Source organism: Hyalella azteca, unplaced genomic scaffold (genome assembly GCF_000764305.2).
Source record: "Hyalella azteca isolate HAZT.00-mixed unplaced genomic scaffold, Hazt_2.0.2 contig5366, whole genome shotgun sequence".
Classification (NCBI taxonomy): Eukaryota; Metazoa; Arthropoda; class Malacostraca; order Amphipoda; family Hyalellidae; genus Hyalella; species Hyalella azteca.
The window spans coordinates 1,018,357-1,039,335 of NW_025935560.1; the positions used below are offsets into that span (position 1 = coordinate 1,018,357).

The following is a 20,979-nucleotide window of genomic DNA, read 5'->3' on the forward strand; positions in this document are numbered from 1 at the left end:
GTGCCTTGTCAGAGCTTCTATAAATTTTCGATCCTTTCGTATGATTGCTTTCACTGGTTTTCGACTGAAATCATCCGTGTTTATTCACATTCTGTACTACAATGAAATGTACTCAAACTATTTTGCCTAGTCAAACTATTACTCAAACTATTTTGCCGAATGTTGTCGCAACTCAGGTTCTGGTGAGAGATGCTGGAGGGTTGTCCGCAGTACACCCGCTGGTGCTTCATGTTGATGACACAAACGACAACCCCATGCTGCCTGCCACCAAGACCGTCCACCTCTGGATACCGCGGGTGAGAACTTCTTCTTGTTATGTGCCCGCTGAGTGAACTTAGAAGCCTCAGGTTGACCTTGAGTGCGGGTGAGAGCGCCTCAAGTTATGTCTCCCATTCACAGACACGAACGATTCATTGTTCCCCTTGTAACTACTATAAGAATGTGGCTGGAAAAGTAGCACCAAAATTGTTTATTAACATACATTTGAGGAGTATTGCTTATAGGAGTATTTTATTTTCTCATTTAAGTATCTACCACTTAAAAGTAATAAAAATTAATTAACATTTGTCAGTACCTTATAATTACATTTCGATCTTGATTTTACTAGAATTTTTGTTGGTCTTGGCTAAAGATCATTCATGGGCTTGAAGCCCTCAATTTTCAACTCGTCTGCCAGCCGCTAATTCTCACCTACCTATCATCCTATACAAGACTTACATTTCTTCAAGCAGTCGTCACTCAAATGACTCATCTGTTCACCTCTTCATTTAGTCGTCTCCCAAATGACTCATCTGTTCGCCTCTTCATTTAGTCGTCTCCCAAATGCCACATCTGTTCACCTCTTCATTTAGTCGCCACTCAAATGCCACATCATGCAGTTCCCACTATCACTTAATCGCCATGCAACTGACATGCCCTGGTCAGGGAGGCAGTGGCGAAGCATCCCTCGGGCGCGTGTACGTTGACGACCCCGACGACTACGACCTTAGGGACAAGAGCTTCTCGTGGCGCGGCGCCCCCCATCCTCTCTTCAGCCTCGACAACTCCACAGGGCAGCTGTACTCCTCCGCCCACGTCAGGGAAGGACGGTCAGCATTGTTTTTTCAAGCCCATCGTCATTTGCTCTTTTTGTTCACAAAAATGTTGATGTCACCTTGCAATCACAAGTATATATACCGATTCACTCATCAAAACACCTTTGCAAGAAATGCAGGCACATGCTCCTACATTATTTTGTTCTTCGTCTCTAATGTAATTGCGATGCACACACGTTGCCTCTATCCAAATAATCTCTTCTACTAATTACTGATGATGTACGAGCTTCAATTTTTATTTTACCGTCACCAACAGACATTATCGAGATCAATCTTGCGTTTTGCAAATACTGGTTGCCGAATTTGTGCACCTTTTATTTACGTTAAGGCGTTTAAATGTGTCGTGCTCGGCCTAATCTTCATACATTTTGCGTGTCATTTAATTTTTCAGGCACGGTCATAAGGTTGTTTGATCATGTATCGCAGGTATGAATTGTTCCTGAGCGTATCTGACTCGCTGTGGCAGCAGCACAACGTAGCCGCGAACGTGTCTGTGCTGGTCCGTGAGCTGGACCAGACCGCCCTCACACACGCCGTCCAGCTGACGCTGTACCCCGTCACTGCACAGCAACTCACTGCCCACTGGACTCCTTCCGTGAGTTATGATACCTTAGCTTCACGCAGTGTTGCTTGTCTTGTAACTTTTGGTACTTATTGTACCCAGCCCAAGCATGTTACTTAGCATTTCACCCTGAGTAAAATATAACGAATACATTACATTAAAAAATTACCTCATAGATACTGAAGATTATAATCAGTGTAATTCCAGTGGTTTAACGCGCGGATTTTCATTCATAAGCTGGGCGGTGGTATGCTGGGCACGTTGTTGGATGCAGTGAATCAGCACCTCAAGGAGTTCATCATATCTGTGGAGGTTGTCAGTCTTTCTGACGACAGCAAGGGTATGCAAGACGTCGAACCACATTTGTCTAACAAATACACAGCCAAGTACCAGACTGAAGACTACTCGGGGACCAACGTGAACCAGGTTGCCGACCACATTAACCAGCAAGAAATCCCATCAAATCCCATTGACCAGTCCCAGTCCACCACATCAAATTTTGACAACTCTCAAAACCGAGGAAATATTTTTAAAAATGGGTCTAAGGGGAGCGACGATGCATCGTGGTCTGGGTACGATAACCAACCGTCGACGCGACTTTGGCTCTCGGCGAAATTGGACGATGGCACATACATGGACGCCATTAAACTGCAAGGTCTCATCGGTCTACATATAAACGAAGTGAGTAACTATTCCTTATTCATTAAGTACTTATTTTGCATGGGTTTTTACAGCTTTACTATAAATTTCTGTTCGATTTGATGGAAATGTGTCTTTAATCTTTTTAACCTTGCGTCAGTACGTGCATCGTCCAAAAATGCAAGCGCTTTTTTCTGCGCTGCTTGCATGCCAGGGCCTATACTTTCAAAAAAAATACAACTCAGTACTCACTGCAGTGAGTGAAAGAGAGCGCATTTTCTCGTCGACGAAAACTTGAAGTCACGGACGGACAGACAGACGAACAGACGGACGGACGGACATGGCGAGCACGGCAAGCACAATAGGGCATTTTTTCCATAAATTAGAAAATGGGCTAAAAAGTTAAGAGATCGTATGTTCATGAACCAACCATTGACGGCCTTTTAAGCAAAATCCACCAATCATGGACAAGAAATAGAGCGTAAGTACTTACGTTCACTTACTGCTGCGATTTTTGAAAGTATGGCCTCAGGCCTGCGAGCGTCTAAATACTCCACTTCTCCCGAGTAAAGATGACAAGAAATATTTTATGTTCAGTCAGCGTCTAGTATCTTGGTGTAAAGACATACAGAGACATCACAAATGATCTCGATTCCCGCCTAACTGAACCAGTCTATAGCCACTATATAAAAAACATCACTAACGGACAATAACGAACCACAAATCTCATGCATTTTTACGCAATGAGCATCAACCAACCTTCGCTCGCTAAAAGCGGCGAACGAAGAGGCAGTGACATAAATTTCTGCTAAAGCCATGTCGTAAACATAATTGTTTATATGTCGAATGATTAATTAAATTGAACACTCATTGCCACATTGCGTGTTTTTTTTTCTTCGGAACAGATCGAAGACGCAACGAATAAAAATGTCTTTTTAGACGACGAGGCTCAGGTTTTCCCATCGCACTTCTCCTTCAGTTCGCCGCCTGTTACATGGACTTCATCGTCAGCAACGTCTCTAGCGTCCACGACCGTTCCGCTGCAGGTACGTCCACAACCGTTCCGCTGCAGGTACGTCTACAACCGTTCCGCTGCAGGTACGTCCACAACCGTTCCGCTGCAGGTACGTCCACAACCGTTCCGCTGCAGGTACGTCCACAACCGTTCCGCTGCAGGTACGTCCACAACCGGTCCGCTGCAGGCACTTCACACGTCCTCAGAACTTAACCCTGCCAATTAAGTCGTTGGTGTCCGAAAGTTGTTCGTCGTCATGACATCCTGAGTCGCAATCACCTCTAGACGGGCTCGTCTTCATTGTTCATCGCCTGCCGGCCTTCAGCCGATAGGTCCGGTCATCCAATCAAGGACAACCTCCCATCCCTTTACAATAAATAAGGCTTAGTCTAGTTCCAATCCTCTGATTCAGGTGACGTCATTCTTCTGATCTAAGCAAAATCAAATTTTTTTTTCGTCAGCAGTCTAGAAGCGACTGTAATTTTTGTTAAACTTGAGAGAGGAAGTCTATCGACAAATTTAATCTATTTTTCTCGCAATTTGTCTTCTTCCGAGGTAAATTACCAGCTCAAGTGCACCTTGAAATTATCAGCGAAATTTTACTGTCAGGTTTATCATTATTTGATTAACAAATTTCGCTAATATTGTTGGAAAATCATCTTAGAAAATACACAGAAAATCAGAAAAATCTTCCACATTTTTTCATTTTTTCACAGCGCTGATATTCTTTCATATTCTTCAACTGAATTACGATAGAATATTTATCGATTAGTTTTTTTTTCCGCTCAGGTTGTTGACAATAACAACAGTGCCCTAGTGACACCTCGCCTGTCACGCCCCCTCGTCTGCCACCTGCACTCACCGTCAGGGAGCGTGACGATGTCGTCGTCTCTGGGCTCGCCTCCTACAGGAACCTGCGGCCCCGACGCCTGCCTCAACGGCGGCCGCTGCGGCACATTCCAGCGAGGACAACGGTGAGTTTTAAATTAAAATTTATGCTACTTTTTGTACCATATGCAACATTTTTAGAAAATGCCTATGAAGGGTCCAATCATGAAAATAAAATGCAATCATAAAAAGATTTTTAATATAAATCGCATCCAAGATTGGATCCAAGCATGGATCCAATCGAAAAAAGGATCGAGCCATGAAATAATTCATTTCTTCATTTCCTGTTAATTGCAGCTCAAACTCTGAGAAAAGTGCTCTAAACTATAATTGTTTCGAAATCACGATTTACCCGCGTCATTATTAACCAGGGCATTAATAATTAAGCCGTTAATTACTGCAAGGAGCTTATTCATCATGCAGTGGCCACTTTTTTCGACTCATTAAAACAGACTTTGTTCCGCTCTTTGCTCTGAACCTCATTAAGCATAAAGATAATCACTCTCATCAATTGTTAATTTGTTCATTTGCGCTACTTATTTAAATCGTTCAGCTGGAAAATGATTTCACTAGGATCATTTATCCTGCGTAAAGTTAATTGATGTTTATTAGCCATGCACTTCTAAGTTTTGACATATCCAAATTTTATTATATCCGCGAAACTTATGCAGCCATACTAAACTATTCCTTCGTGTCCTAGTAACAGAAAAATAATTTTGCACAAGTTTGTTGTTATTAAAATGACTTGTTGCAGCCAAGTAAAGAGTAAGTAAGCATTTCCTTTTATTAGCAATGTGTTATGATTGTTATGTTATCCTAGGAAACAATCAGGAATTCATTATGGCATTTTAAATCTGAATGAAATGTGTGAAGTTATTTAATTAAATAGCCGCTCCAAAATTGGGTAAAATGACTGCTTAATTACTATGATTATAAGAATGTCAAGCTTATGGTTGACTTCCTCTGTATAAATCGTATGACCGATATCCACATGACCGTGTGCCCGATATCCACATGACCGTGTGCCCGATATCCAAATGACCGTGTGCCCGATATCCAAATGACCGTGTGCCCGATATCCACATGACTGCGTGTCCGATATCCACATGACCGTGTGCCCGATATGTACATGACTGCGTGTCCGATATCCACATGACAGTGTGCTCGATATCCACATGACCGTGTGCCCGATATCCACATGATCGTGCGCCCGATATTCACATGACCGTGTGCCCGATATCCACATGACCGTGTGCCCGTTATCCACATGACCGTGTGCCCGATATCCACATGACCGTGTGCCCGATATCCACTTGAGAGTGTGCCCGATATCCACATGACCATGTGCCCAATATCCACATGACCGTGTGCCCGATATCCAAATGACCGTGTGCCCGATATCCACATAACCGTGTGCCCGATATCCACATGACCAAGTGCCCGATATCCACTTGACCGTGTACCCGATATCCACATGACCGTGTGCCCGATATCCACTTGACCGTGTGCCCGATATCCGCATGACCAAGTGCCCGATATCCACTTGACCGTGTGCCCGATATCCACATGACCAAGTTCCCGATATCCACATGACCGTGTGCCCGGTATCCACTTGACCGTGTGCCCGATATCCACATGACCGTGTGCCCGATATCCACTTGACCGTGTGCCCGATATCCACATGACCAAGTGCCCGATATCCACATGACCAAGTGCCCGATATCCACATGACCGTGTGCCCGATATCCTCTTGACCGTGTGCCCGATATCCACATGACCGTGTGCCCGATATCCACTTGACCGTGTGCCCGATATCCACATGACCAAGTGCCCGATATCCACTTGATCGTGTGCCCGATATCCACATGACCAAGTGCCCGATATCCACATGACCGTGTGCCCGATATCCTCTTGATCGTATGCCCGATATCCACATGACCGTTACACCGTTGCTCTGCGTATTTGCGGTTTTAAAATTTTTTCCATTTTTCGTTAATCCTTCTACTCATCACGCTTAATGTACAATTGTGTGGTGATGCAGCTTTAACTTCGGTATTTAATTATTCATCTAGGCTTAAAACGTTCTTTGTTACGCAAAATTTTGCTAGATGAAAAGTTTACAAAAGGTGCGTTAATGCAGGTTTTATTTTGACAGACACGTAAGACTTTTGGTTAATTTAAAAATTTAATGAAATCAATTTACCCATGAATATGACAGTTTTAAGTATGAAAATCAATCACAATGAGAAGACGCAGTTGCTACTTGAATTTATACCCAAATTATTTTGATGATTAATTAAAGATCACTAGTGCCCCAGAAAAAGATCGTTTCTTTGACAGAATGTAATGCATTGTGATGAAGGGAATGTTTTAGTCAAATACTGAGCCCCGTGTATGCTTATATACATTAAAGATCTATATGAAGCTTTGTTTGAAAAAACTATAGATCTTCGTCCAACGTCCGATGAGCTTTTGGACTCCCACTGAATTTCAATAATTATACCAGTCTTTTCGTTAAATAATTCCAGATGCGTTTGTCCTGGACACACAATAGGACCGTTCTGCAAAATTGCGACCCGTTCCTTTTCTGGGTCTGGCTGGGCTTGGTTGTCCCCCATGCATCCGTGCCCTCCCAGTCTCATCAGCTTGAGCTTCCTGACGACACAAGACACCGGCATGATCTTGTACTCGGGCTCGTTGGCGAGGAGAAACTCGGTCCTGCCTGAGCCCTTGAGCCGCAGTGACAACGATGACGTGACGTCTGCACGAAGCTCTGTACGTCGTCGGCAGAGAGCCGCCCTCGCCGTCCAACTCGTGCAGGGGCGGCTGCAAGCCATCATTGTGGGACCAAATGGGAAAAAAATTGTTGCTGCTGTCAATTCCACAAAAGTTCTTAGCGATGGGAAGTGGCATGAAGTTCACCTTCAGCTGAAAGAAGAGGTAAAGTCAACAAAGAGGTTTTAAGGCAACTCAAATGTTGTATGAATATAGCTGGAAAAATGCTTTTTTCTTTCCGTCTGATAAAGCTGTATTTATATTATTCTCTTATGTAACCCTTGAATTGTCGATTTTATATCAAGTCATTTGCTCGTTGTCATTTATACTACCCTTTTAATTTCGTCGAATTGTTTTTCCCTCACTTACACGTGTAAGGTTTCACATAGAAAATTCTGGCGTTAATTTTTTTCAAAAAAGTATGTTTAATCAATATTTTGTGATTTTCGTGCCAGGGGTTGTCAGTTATGGTGGACCGCTGTGCCAGAGGCTGGCAGAATCAAGACCAGGAAGCTGGGCAACACTGCGTGGCCCATGCCAAGTGGGACCCGCATGACGTCTTTTTCTGGGCCCATTCAGGCGTTTTACAGCTCGGTGGCCGGGCTCAGGCGTCCCCTGAGGCCCGAAATAAGCCCAAGACATCTGGGTCAGATTCACTGGATTCAGATGGTGTCACTAGCACCGGCTTTAAAGGCTGCATCTCCCACCTGCGTCTAAATGGCAACGTAAGTTACTGACCTTCTTTCAAGCAATCTAATACCTTAATACGTAATCATTAAAGAAAAAAATTCTATACTTTTAATAAACATCCACCAGATAATATGCAACGTATGAAATAGTTTCAATTCCGCTCGTTTTTGTCCAAAAGTTGATGGACTTAGGCCACGTTTCGCACGGCTGGCAGACGTCACCAGGCTGCCAGATTCAAGACAACGCCTGTGTGGATAAAAAAATCGACTGTGGGGCCCGTGGCCGCTGCGTGGGGGGCATCAAGAGCCAAGTCTCTTGCTCATGTGCCCCGGGCTTCGAAGGCCCGCGATGTGAGCAGACGACCCGGCAAGTGTCCCTCGAGCGCGGCAGTTACGCAAAGCTGGCCGTGTCCTTCACGCCGGACCCAATGGCCACCAGCCTGCAGCTCCGGGTCCGCACCCGCAGGAAAACCGGACTCCTTCTGCAGCTCTCTGCGCATCATCAAACTGCAGCATTTCTCTTGAAGGTTGTTTATGTTTTTGTAGAAAAATTTCACTTAACATTTTCATCTGATGTTGTCCCCAATATTACAATAAGTTTTTTTTTGTTTAGCAAATGCATTCCCGGCAATGACGCAAGTTTGAAATTAATCCATTATTTGTGCTTTTTTGGCTCAAGTTTGATCATTTTGTGAACTATTTCACTTATTTTTACGAACTATTGTTTTAAATTAATCCATTATTTGTGCTTTTTAGGCCCAAATTTAATCATTTTGTAAACTATTTTACTTATTCTTACGAATTATTGTTCCTTTTGCATGTCAGTTCGAGGGAGGAAAGCTGTGCGCCTTCATCAAGGGAGTGGCGGCCTACAAAGCCGCTGCCCGAGGCTCTCCCATAAGCCCTGTGTCCGAGGCATGTCTGACGTCAGATCTCGTCAGCGATGGTCAGTGGCATACGGTGTCAGCTCACAGGTTTGGCCATGAGCTCCTGCTCGAGGTTGACGCAGCTGACGACGCACGTCAGCGCAACGAAAGTCTTCTGATGTTGACAACGTCAGCCCAGCGCCTGACGTCTCCCCACAACCTCCTTGTGGACAAGCAGGACGGCATCTGCATGGGCGGCCTGCCTTCCTTCGCCGGCATCAACGTCCTCAGCATCGAGGAGGACTTCTATCAAAGTGAGAATTTATTATTTATTTTGCTAATGTGCGTGTTTAAATCACGGTTCATGATATGCCGTATGTTCGAAAATTTATGCCATTAAATTGTGATATTTAAATTATATTTTCAAAATGCAACGCGCTCTCCTGAAAGATGATTGACTCTCCTGATGACTAGCAGCAGCATGGAGACATCATGAGTAATTGCAGAACTATCATCAGGCTCTAAATTTGCTAATTATTCTTTAAATATCGTATTTATTTTACCTAATTTTAGCTATGTAGTTTTTTTAATGCAGGTTATTAGTTTTGTGGCGCTGCATGTGTCAGTCCCTGTTTCTGTTAGGCTGCATTTCGGACGTGCGTGTGGACGGTCACCAGCTGCCGCTACCACCTGAGCTCAACGGCACGAGGTGGGGCCAAGTGACCACCTGGCAGAACATGTCCTCCTCCTGCCGGGCCCCGCCGTCCTGCAGTCCTGCTGCCTGCGGGGCGCCTCTCCTGTGCGTCGATACATGGCGATCCTACACCTGCGGGTCAGACATCCTTCTTCTAATTACTATATAATTTTATAATTATGATTATAATAACATGATTATGATTATAATAACAAAACATTGATTATAATTACATTAGAATGGTGCTCCTACACCTGCGGGTAAGACATCCTTCTTCTAATTATTATATATTTTTATGATTATGAGAACATAACGGTGATTATTACATTAGAATGGTGCTCCTACACCTGCAGGGCAGATTATCTCCATTGATTATACTATAGTTTTATTCCTATAAATATTAATTATAATTTCATCACAATGGAACTCCTATAAATGCTGGTCAGATCACCCTACTGATTATAATAGTTTTATTCTAAAAAATCAGGTCATTACTAGATACGAATAGGACTTCTTCATCTGCGGGTCAGATCACCTACAGTGATTGTAATGTTTTTATGGACATGTATATCATTATCCTTCTTTGTATTTTTATTGTAATTATTATTTGTGTTGTTTTATGTATGCATGCGCAACTGTTTTTAGTATTATTATTCCTGTTACAGAAATATTATTGAAATAGAATACTAATTGCAGGAAGAGTTGTACTTGTGCCGTCACAACATAAATTTCATAGTAGCTAGTCTAGTCATATTCAATAATTTCAAGGCGGAAATTAATGGTTAAATCCATTGTAAATTTGAATAAAATAGAGAGTTGAAAAGTAAGTTAAAAAAAACTGTAGAAAATTGTAAGTTAAAAAGATCCTTTGATGCTGTTCTTCCACGTTCGTCGTTCAAGGTAAAAAAAGGCGAACTCAAGCCAACCAATCCCGTAGGGAATGGGAATTTCATTTTGTTAAAAAATCATTAAATTCCTCGTGAACTCGATAATTCTAAGAAAACCCTTGTACAATGCAATCTTTCTGTTTCTTTCATTTAATATGAATAAACCTTGCACCATTTGCGTACATGCACTCTTGCATCATTGCGGTACCATTTGGGTACATGCTCTCCGTCATCATTGTGCCCTCCTTTCAGTACATGCATCATTGTGTCCCCCTTTTAGTACATGCAATCTCTCATCATTGCGGTACCATTTGGATACATGCACTCCGGCATCATTGTGTCCCCCTTTTAGTACATGCATCATTGTGTCCCCCTTTTAGTACATGCACTCTTGCATCATTGCGGTACCATTTGGGTACATGCACTCCGGCATCATTGTGTCCCCCTTTTAATACATGCACTCGTGCATCATTGTAGATGCACGTCGTTCGGTGTCAGGCTCATTCTGTCGTCTCCGCGTTTCTGCTTTTGATGCCACGTCACTGCATCGGGAGTGAATACATCAAAGAACTTCTATGGTGCTTTCTCTTTGCCTCTTGCGAAGTCTGCATGGCAGCCAGAGTGCAAATTTGGAAGGGAAAGATAATCCCTTGAACGCTCACTTTCGGTTTAAAAGCTCTAGAAAGCCATGTGATCTTTGAAGAAGAACGCAAAAAGTCTAAATTACAGCGTCTAAAATATAAACCAGTCTTACTTTTGCTGCAATTTCCTGATTGATGATCCGTAGTTCATGTTCTAATTCGATTCATATATATATTGTCTATAATATAATTAGCCCAACCTTTTGTTTGTGAATCTGTTGGATCAATCAACTGGGTCAAAGAAATAAATATTTGATCAAACTAAATGACATTTTGTCATATCGAACAAATATTTATGGAGAATTTTTTCGAGATTCCTTTTATGTGTATTTGACCAATTCATTTTTACTGATGTATTCGTCATCCGAGGTACTTTAATTTTTTACCAATTATTGAAATGGGAATTACAAAAAAAGGAGCTGTGTTCATATAAATGCATTTTAGTTTTACTATTTTCCAATTATTTGCAATCAACCGATCATGAAATAGAACATCATTTTATACTTGGCCATGGATTTTTCCATATTCTTCTGAATTTCCTCTGTTCCATTTCTTTTCAATAGCGGATATGTTATTTCTCCACAGATGTCCAGCTGGCCATCGTCTTGGATCAGGCAAATGCCAACCCGTGGATCCCTGCGTGTCTGCTCCCTGCCTGCACGGAGGCTCTTGCGTGCCCGTCCCTCTGGCCACTCCCTCACATCGGACCGAGGAAGCGCCCTCGTTCCCCACACTCAAACGAACACTGCGATCGACCAAATTCCCGTCGCGGAGCCTCACACCAAGATCATCCGGAGACGCTGGCCGAAGAAGAAAAATACTTTATGCGAGGAATTTTGTTCGATTTCCCATGAAATTTTCCGAATACCGTGAACATGAAAGACATATAAACAACAAATTGGACCTCAAGCGGCAACTAAGATCATCAGGAGACGATGACAGTGAATTACAAACACCAGAGAAAATTATCTTGCCGCCTGATATGCCTTACTTGACGAACGGGACCGTGGCACCAGTTTTGGACTCGTCTTTCAGTTGGGCCGAAGAACTGGACGGGGAGGTTGGCTTTCGCTGCGCCTGCAGGTCCTGGAGTAGCGGCCGCTACTGCGAATGGACGACGCCTCGGCAGATGGCAAGCGAGCACGTCAGTCCGCTGCTCTTGCTCGGGCTACTGGTGTCACTGGCTCTACTTTGTGAGTATATCATGTGTCGCTTAAATAGATTTTTCTCATAGATAACCACGAATATCTTCAAGAAAACTTTCAAAACTGCCTCCTGCAAGAACATCTTCCTTGCTGTGAAAAATTTGCTGCGTTTTGCCGGTTTACCATTCACTTGCAACATCATGCAGCATAGCACGAGTATGTCCTCATGAGCCTCGAAGACGAATTATTCTTTTTCCTTGAATTGCGTGGCATGGCACGCAGATAAATAAAACGAAGTTTTAACTGGACTACTGGCCGGCCGCGTATGAGACTCCAAGAAAACTTTAATTAAGGTTACTGCCCGTGCTGGTGGCCAACGGCCGAATCTTCCATCAAATGGCTTGACAGCTCAGCTAAGTTACGTCATAGAGCAGCTCTAAGCTGAAAGCCGTGCAAAAACTGCAACGGTCGTAAGTGGTAACTGGCAAAAATTTTATTTTATTGTGTCCCCTATTTTTTATTACAACTTCCAAACACGTGGTGAGATCTGTGTAGATTTTAGCATCGGATGATTTCGTAATTCGTGGAACTCGGCAGGATCGAGTGGAAGCGGTCGTTTTTAATGTCTGCACTTGACTGCTTTTACATTCTCGAGGAACAAGAGTCACATTTTCCCCTTGATAAATACCGCGATAGTTAAATATTTAGGAACACACAACTTGAAATATTATAAAAAAAGTCAAATTGTAATTTAAATATTTAGACAAATTGAATTTCCCTCTTATTTCAGTCTCGTTGGGAGCCATGGGAATATTTTTGTTGGTTTTAAAGCATCGACGAAAGCGCAAGAAAGTTTGTGAAGATATCCAACTCTCGAAATGTTCGTACCACAAGAAAGACTTTGTCGATGATACAGCGCTTTCGGCATCAGAATTAGTTATCTCAGTGCCATCCCCTGCACATCAATGCCTCCATTTGACCACGACCTCCAGCAACACCAAACTCCAAATCGTCAAACTTGATCCTGCGAAGCCTACCGCCAAAATAAAGCAGACTTGCCTGCTGCATAATTGCGGAGGCGACGCTGGGGCTGAAGGTGAAGGAACGATATGCAGCATCTCGCAGGGGGTGGCCGACGTCGGCGCTACTTCAGGTCCGGTTGGTTTCCCCTCTTCATATTAACTTAAAATATGTCCTTGTTTATTTCGACCAACTGTGGCGTAACTGAACGGAAATCTATTGGAATAAGTAATCGGAATGATAGTTTATACATATTTTTTCTTCATGATTAATTAAGTTATTATCGTAGTATTATTTTAGTTTAGTCCGCAGAGTCATTATTTGGAATCAGTATACGAGGAGCATAATCATAAGTTAAATAAGTAGCTTTCAATTTTTGCGCAATATTACAGACACAAATTACATTTGTGTTTTTATTTCAGCATTTAGCATTTTTATTGTTAAATACTGCTCCGTTATTTCAGATCGTATTACTCCGACGCTTTTCTGTTACTTGTTTACATTAAATTTTAGTTCTTATTCTATTGCTGATAGGATTATTATTCTTTCGTCGCGCCAACACTAGATTGTTAGATTTAAACCTGATTAAAAAGATACGTGGCTGTCTTTGGAATAAAGTCGTCGCGATGAAATTAAACGATACCCCATCAAGTTTAGTTCGATTCCTGAGTAAAATAATGCGGGACGATTTAAAAATGTATAACTGTTATTGATCTTTACAACATTTACTGTGGTGAATTTTAAGAAATAATCAATACTTAATTTATAATAACAATTTCTCACACGTGGTCATGACAGTGTCAGGGCAGAGCTGATATTTGGCTCCATTATTCTAGCTTATTAGTCGAATTTAGCTTACATTGTCGCACAGACAAGAAATTTCACTCCAATCAAATTTGTCATACTATATTAATGTAATTGAGGCGCATTGAAAGATTTCCATTCAAAGTTCTATACGTTGTTCGATGATATTATTTGAATGCGTTTTCAAATAGACTTACTCCACGCATTTTGTTTATTTTTTCAAGGATTTACTCAATGCATCTTGTAATATATAAAAAACTTTCAGCATAACGGCTCCACGGTTAGAGTAGGAAGAAACGCAACATAAATACGATATGAAGCTGTCTCTACGGCTGCGAGCTGCTTTCTTTTATCACAATTTTCGATGTCACGTGCATTTCAACGCGAGTTTCATAGCAATTCAGAACTGCCAACGCTTGAGTGGATGCACGAATTCGAAAACAGAAGTTTCATAATCTCTTTAAAATAAAGTCCAATATGCTACTTGCGTAAGTCAACAATAAAATCCGTCCATAAGGAACTTTTTTCAATTTTCTCTTAAAATTTCAATGCTGACCGCAAACTCCAAGTCAAGATGTCGGCAGTATTTTCTCTCGTCAAGCGGGAAATTTTTTTTAATAGTAAACATAAGCTTTGAATTCAATCCCGAGGACAGCGCTCCGAGGAGCGGTAGAATTTCCATCATTAGTTGCTAAGGTTTAGTTAGTCTCGAACTTTGCGCAAAAAAGTGTTGTCGAATTTTCACGGGGAAACGCATAACAAATTTGTGGGACTGACGTTGCAGTAAAGCATCGTAACGACACCGTTCAGGGCCTCCTGCGTCGGTGCTCGAGCGCCTGCACCAGTCCCGCTGAGCAGACGACCGCGCCGGACGACCTCCGCGCCTACGCCTACGAGGGCGAGGGATCCTCGGGCAGCTCCTGGGCCTCTACGACCTCCGGTGAGGCGGCTGCGTGGATTTCGAGTAAAAAATTTGTATTGGTTCAGGTTTTCCGATTTTCAAGTTAAATATTGAAATGGGTCCAAATTTTGTAGATTTCAATTTAACAAATTGGAATTGGTTCAGGTTCTGCTGTTGTCGAGTAAAAAATTAGAAAGGGTTCAGGTTCTTCGGTTTTCGAGGTAAAAAATTAAAATGGGTCAAGTTTTTGTGGTTTTCGATTTAAGAAATTAGAATTTGTTCAGGTTCGCTGGTTTTCGAGTAAATAAATTAGAAATGGTCCATGTTCTGTGGTTTTCGAGTAAAAAAAATAATGGTTCGTGTTCTGAGGTTTTGAAGTACAAAAAAGAGTGAATGGGTATTCCTGTCTAATCGCTTGATTCTGACTGAGAACTCAAACGTATCTAATGATTAATTTCTTTTGCTCGCTAGGGTTCCAACTCAAAGAAGATCGTGCATTTTATTTTTGAAATTTTCATTATTAGCCCCGCCATGGGAATGTTTACGGTTCTTGCCATAAAAGATTTAATTTCTAAAATCATCACAACCAGATGTTTGAACTCATCCAACATCAAACCTATTAAATATTTTGAGTTAAGTTAGATCGTGTTTTTTCCGCTTCGGCATTGCATGAGATCTCGAATAAAATTAGCTCCGGAGGCTGAATGGAAGCCAATTAGGCCCGCCGATCTGCATATTCGGCCCTGCATATTTGCATATTTCCCTGACTTTATCTTTATTCTGCTAGTTGTTGCAAACAAATATTTCAATCAAGCGGTAACAAAACTGTCACTCACATTAATGTCTTAATCATCTATTTCAAAAAATTTCATAAATTCATTGGTCATCATTGGCAAAATTTGATAAAGTAAGCGAAAAATTTTAGTTGTGCATGCCGTTACACCTGATTTTTTTCTTTCAAAATTCACATGTGAAAATGCGCCAGATTTAACAATATTACTTGAAAACTTGAATTTTCTGTGATCAATATATTTTATTCCTAGCATATGCAAGACGATGTTCTTGGAAAAAATGCATAAGATCCGTCAACGTGAGTCCGTACGTATCTTCAACTCGAGATTGAGTATCTAATTTAAACTTAACGTGCAAGGCGTGGTCGTAAGCGTTGCTCTGTTTCTTGACGTGCAGGTTTCCCAAGTGATGGCAGCAACGATGACGAGGCCTGCAAAAGTCAACTTGTGCCGGAGTTTTCACAAGTGATGGACCTCCTCAAAAACCTGCCTGATTCTTTCAGCAGGAGATGCCAGGAAGTGACGACCAAGAGAGACCCGTCTTCATTGGCTCACATCATGAATATTTCTGAGTCTCAACAGAAAAGCTACAGCGAACGCTTGAATAAATGTCAAAAAGGAGGCACCCTGCCTCCCAGCTCTGCATCTTATAAAGAGACGCTTGTGCTCAATGTAGATTTACGGCACAATTCCTTGCCGCGCTGCCGTCAACTGCAGCCTCTGGACTGAGTTCATCACAGCTGTGATGTTGCTGCGGTCAACGGAAGTAAATGCTTGGAACTTGAAAAATGTTATAAATGCCCTTGTAGTGAAATTACTAATCTCAATAAAAGTAAATTGATTTAAAATAATTACTTAAATTAATTGAGTATTTGTTCGAAAACACGCGCTAAGCAAGTTGATCATTTATTGGCGACCAGAACATAGGCGACGGTATACGCTACATCTTTAGGTAATAAGATAGGCCTCTGCAGCTTTGATGGTCAGATAATTTACTTCATTTGTCCTGCAACATCTTGGTAGTTGTTGTCAAGACGTTACCAAGAACGTCGCCGCCTATGTGTTATAAGACAATCTTGTACGAGTTATCGAACGTGATCTTGTGAAGCATTTGTGATGAAGTCGTCAAAAGTACAGAACGACTCATGACTAATTTGCTAATTAGTGGTTTTGGAAAAATTAGTGCTTATTCTAAGAAAGTTATATGTATGTTAATTGGTGATTTTTATCCAACTGCCTACTTATTATTAACAAATTTTAATCGAAAAACTGTTATCCCTTTGAAGTTGAAAGTAAGACCTGCTTCACCGAAAACTATTATCTTGAACGCTTCTAGGATTCATTTAATGCAATAGTAGCCAAATAAGCCAATAAAATAATTAAATCAGATTACAGGTTTATTGATAAATTCATTTAGTCTAATTTGTGCCAACTATCATCATTCGCTCAAATGATCAAGCAAGTTTCAGTGAATTGCTGCTTCGAGACAAGGCATCGCTGTAACTTTTCCAACCTAATGTGTAGCACTTATTCTATATTGAATTCCCTTTAAAAAACTGACCATTGATTCTATCGAAATAAACTCCTACCAGATGCCTATGTATCCTGTCAATATCCTAGTTGTCTTACGTGCCCGATGCATATACTTTTATCTACTAATTAATGTAAAGGGAAGAGATTAAAAGTTTGTGTGTTATTATCAACAAAGTCAAATATTTTACGTAAAAGATGTTGTAATATTTTATAGTTTCATAAACAATTATGAACGACGCATTCGTTTTTTTGCCCTATTGGATACTATAATATTATAGGCCAATATTCGAATATTGAGACGTGCATCGGTTTGCCTGGTGTATCAATAGATCTTCCGTTCTGTGACTCACACGGCTATCTTGCGAGCAGTCCAAGTCGGCACATATACGCTGGAAGTTTTCGAAGATTTCCTTCCTTTTTCACGGTCGACGACGACGTTTCTTTGATAAGGAATTCGCAACCTTATATTGATGCCGAGGCCTGACGAAGGCGGTAGCCGCAAGTTGTGCTCAACTTTTGTAGTCAAACTTCTTGTTCAAGCCGCACGAGCAGCAGCGGCCGAAAATAAAGAGCGTATACAAGATATTTGAGATTTAACTTTATATTAGCGATACAAAGGGCCTGTGTCAGAAATTTACAAATTGTCAGCTGATACCAAATCTCTTATTTGAAATTTTTTCACTTGTTGCATGTGGTTTTTCCTTTCCTGAATTCAGAAAATTTTACATAAAGGTATCACAGACTTGATTAGAAAATTCCTTTTTTATTAGCATTCCGGTGGGCGACCGCCAAGTCCACATTTGCTGAAAAATTATTCTACTGCATTATTATATTTCGCGAAAAGCAGCCCAAAATAAAAAATTGTGGCCGTGCTCTAGATTTCCTTCAATGGCGGTGAGGATAGGTCTCGATTTTTCAATAGGTTTGCAATAGATCATTTATGCTGCATTATGCTGCAGCTGAATGGAGGGTGTGACACCTCATCAAACATTGAGAGAAATGTGAATTATTTCGCGAGCGGCCGAGTCAACTTCGTCATCATGAAGTCATCTTAATTGTCGGATTTATTTAGTTGTCAAAATAACATAACAACAAGAACCCTGACGTAAATTAGAATCTTGATCGTTTAATTACGCTCAATGGCAGTGTAAACTCAAGTCATGAGCTGGTACAAATTTCTCCCAGTCATTTGCTTTAAGCTTTTTAATGTTGCAACCAATATTTCTGAACATCGACGCTGTTTACATAATTTTTCGGTTCTCATATTGATGATGGGATCGTCGGCGTAATTCTCTCCACAAGCGGCAAGGCGCATTAAATCCGATGAATAGGATATAAATCCTCTTACTCGACGATGTTTGGCAGCTTCTGCAGCAAAAAAAATAGATTTGAAACTAGCGCTTCATTTTAGCGTCTAAAATTGATGAAAAAAAAAAATTTAACAAAAGACCAAAAGGAAAAAGTACGAGAAATCATTCGTGAATGTCATCGTGTTTCGACGAGATCCGCTTTTTCGCGTTTTTAATTGTTTAATCGTTTATTCCACCCACTATAATTACATATAGATTCTTATTTCAATAGCAACATTCTCTAACAACATTTACACGTACAAAACTCTTTTGCCTCGAAAAGGCCGCATCTGCCCCCTGATCTCTTCCCCAATAAAGCGCTTAGCAGTACAAAGCCCTACTGAATAGTAATAGCTGCTACTCGTATTAGCATTCCCCATCATCCCGGCAATTACCTCAATTATTTAGGATACTGGATGCCAATGCCCTGTTTCCCTTCGGCATGACAATGAGCTCCTGCAGCGTCCACGTGAGGGCCTACATCGATGTAGATGTGCCAAACGTTCACATGTATCCTACATCGAAGTAGACAATATTGGCTTGCATGAGTATGTAATTATAAGGTCTTAATTACAAAAGGCAATAGCGCACAGCGCTTGATTTCGCACCTAATATTTATGCTATTGATGACGCTCTGACATACATTGGCATTTTAGTCAAATAATTAACTATTCTTCTCTGAGATTTTTGAGATATTGTTCTCAACGAAACGATATGAATTTTATTATCAGGCTATTCTTTGATTTGAATATGTTTTACAATTTACAAACGCATAGTTTGAATTTTATGTTTCAAACGGAGGTTGCAAAATAATAAATAAATGAGCAAAACAAACGGTATTAATTCATTTTCTTGATGTGGAAAAAAAGGAAAAATTACGCTGATTGCTCAAAGAATTGTGGTCATTTTCTTTGACACATATTCCCTAACATTTCTTTTGTGATATTTTTTATGCGGACTTTGCAGTTTAAAGAAAGGACATTCGAACATATGACAAGCAAACAAAAAATCTGCAATCGGTTCCATGAGCAAGTTTAATTCGATTAATTTTTGCGTGCGTTGTATTATTTTTAATGAAGTTAGTATTTCCCATATTTATTTTTAATTATATTAATGTTTTTATTCTGAATTAATTTCACTTATTGAAATTCGACCCTAAATTGAACATGCATGTAGATTTTGCAACGTACATGTGATCAGATTTTTCTATTCGATGACCCGCATATTTTATCTTAACTCTTTTATTTTGTACCCAAGTTAGTTTATTCATTCAGTCTAGTAACTCTTCCATTCAGTTTATTCCCAACGTAATAAACTGAATGCCGCATGTACCCGCGTGCATGCTATTTATTCGACTTAACTTGGTTATTTGGGGGGCCATAGCTAGCTCCTGAAACGTAATCCTACCCACAAAAGAGAAGCTGCAATGCATCGTAAAACATCGAAGTAATGAGCGAAATCGTGTAACGAAGTTTCCTGGAAGAACTGGAGTTCACAGAAGAAAAAAATTCACTGAAGAAAAAACATTTCTTTCCATATCTAATTTACGAGATCATCGTTGAGGAGTAACTCAAAAAATTTGCTTGAATATTTTTCTGTAAAAACATATCGTTTTACAGCAATAGATATATGTACCGAAGTAATTTGTAAGTTTTTCTCAGGACCAAATCTCATATCTTGGCAAATTCTAAGACATCAACTAATTTCTACAATGGAATATATTTGAATAGTGCAGCTTATCACGGCATCACAGGCGGAATGCGCACAGTAGTCGAGTTACCGTGCCAGTTATAACATTAGTAACAGCTGTCATTTGGAACCTGTTTATCACCAGTCTGTTAGACTGGTGTTTCATCATTAATTGGAACCTGTGTCACATCAGGAAATTGGGCCCCGCGTCTCCCTTAATAATTGAAACCTGCATGTGTCTACTGGAATCTGTTTAATATAACATCCGTCAATTGGAAACTGTGAGTTGTTAAAATACCACCTCAGATTTAAAATCTCTCATTAAAATTATACTCAGGATGGTAGACAAGCCACATATTTAAAATTTCACGTGAGGAATTAAATTAAAAAAGAAAAATTTATTGCACCTCTGAATATTTCAGCCGAAATTCGGGCAAGGTATAAATTATATTACTTATTTGTTCGTCGTTCATCGGATGCAATTTCCCGGTCAACATTTATTAGTTAGCGTTCAAAATTATATGAAGTATTCATCATCGCGGAGTCGAATCCTTCGCTCGGGAAATAAGAAGCTTAGCGGTTTATTCCCACCATAATTGTTTTCACTTCATAATTACCTAACACGGTATCTAGACCGGCACAAATTGCGTACCAGACCAGAACACGTGCGGTTAATTGCCGCGCTCCATAAACAAAAGTTTTTTCTTTTACTTCATAAAATTGGTTCCGGTAGTTATTTGCGAGGTCAAAGCCATGTTTCGAATGAAAAATGAATTTTCATCATCTAGTATTATTTTTTCATATGATTGATTATAACTTTATAATTTTATCATATGGTCAATAATCATTCAATTACATTATAATCTGACGATCGTTCTTGATTTATTTTTATATTATTGTGTATACATGCTTCTGTCTACTATATACTCTTCTTACGAATCCTAGAAACAAACAAAATTAAAGCAAGATCTCCTCCGTGTGATCCTTGAAAACTAAA

General features: G+C 40.6%; 1 protein-coding gene across 1 annotated transcript in view; it reads left to right on the top strand.

The window, feature by feature from the left end:
- Window positions 1-17,139, top strand: part of LOC108681145 (neural-cadherin) — a 78,779-nt gene extending 61,640 nt beyond the window's left edge. Inside the window, exons 16-30 of the mRNA XM_018170140.2 lie at window positions 177-296; window positions 925-1,088; window positions 1,521-1,689; window positions 1,894-2,337; window positions 3,201-3,341; window positions 4,100-4,284; window positions 6,727-7,138; window positions 7,429-7,698; window positions 7,842-8,189; window positions 8,488-8,842; window positions 9,171-9,360; window positions 11,336-11,943; window positions 12,686-13,048; window positions 14,504-14,659; window positions 15,809-17,139. Of these exons, the coding sequence (XP_018025629.2) occupies window positions 177-296; window positions 925-1,088; window positions 1,521-1,689; window positions 1,894-2,337; window positions 3,201-3,341; window positions 4,100-4,284; window positions 6,727-7,138; window positions 7,429-7,698; window positions 7,842-8,189; window positions 8,488-8,842; window positions 9,171-9,360; window positions 11,336-11,943; window positions 12,686-13,048; window positions 14,504-14,659; window positions 15,809-16,140 (4,257 nt within the window). The 3' untranslated portion in view covers window positions 16,141-17,139. The remainder of the gene's footprint in view (window positions 1-176; window positions 297-924; window positions 1,089-1,520; window positions 1,690-1,893; window positions 2,338-3,200; window positions 3,342-4,099; window positions 4,285-6,726; window positions 7,139-7,428; window positions 7,699-7,841; window positions 8,190-8,487; window positions 8,843-9,170; window positions 9,361-11,335; window positions 11,944-12,685; window positions 13,049-14,503; window positions 14,660-15,808) is intronic.
- The last annotated feature ends 3,840 nt before the right edge of the window (window positions 17,140-20,979 follow it).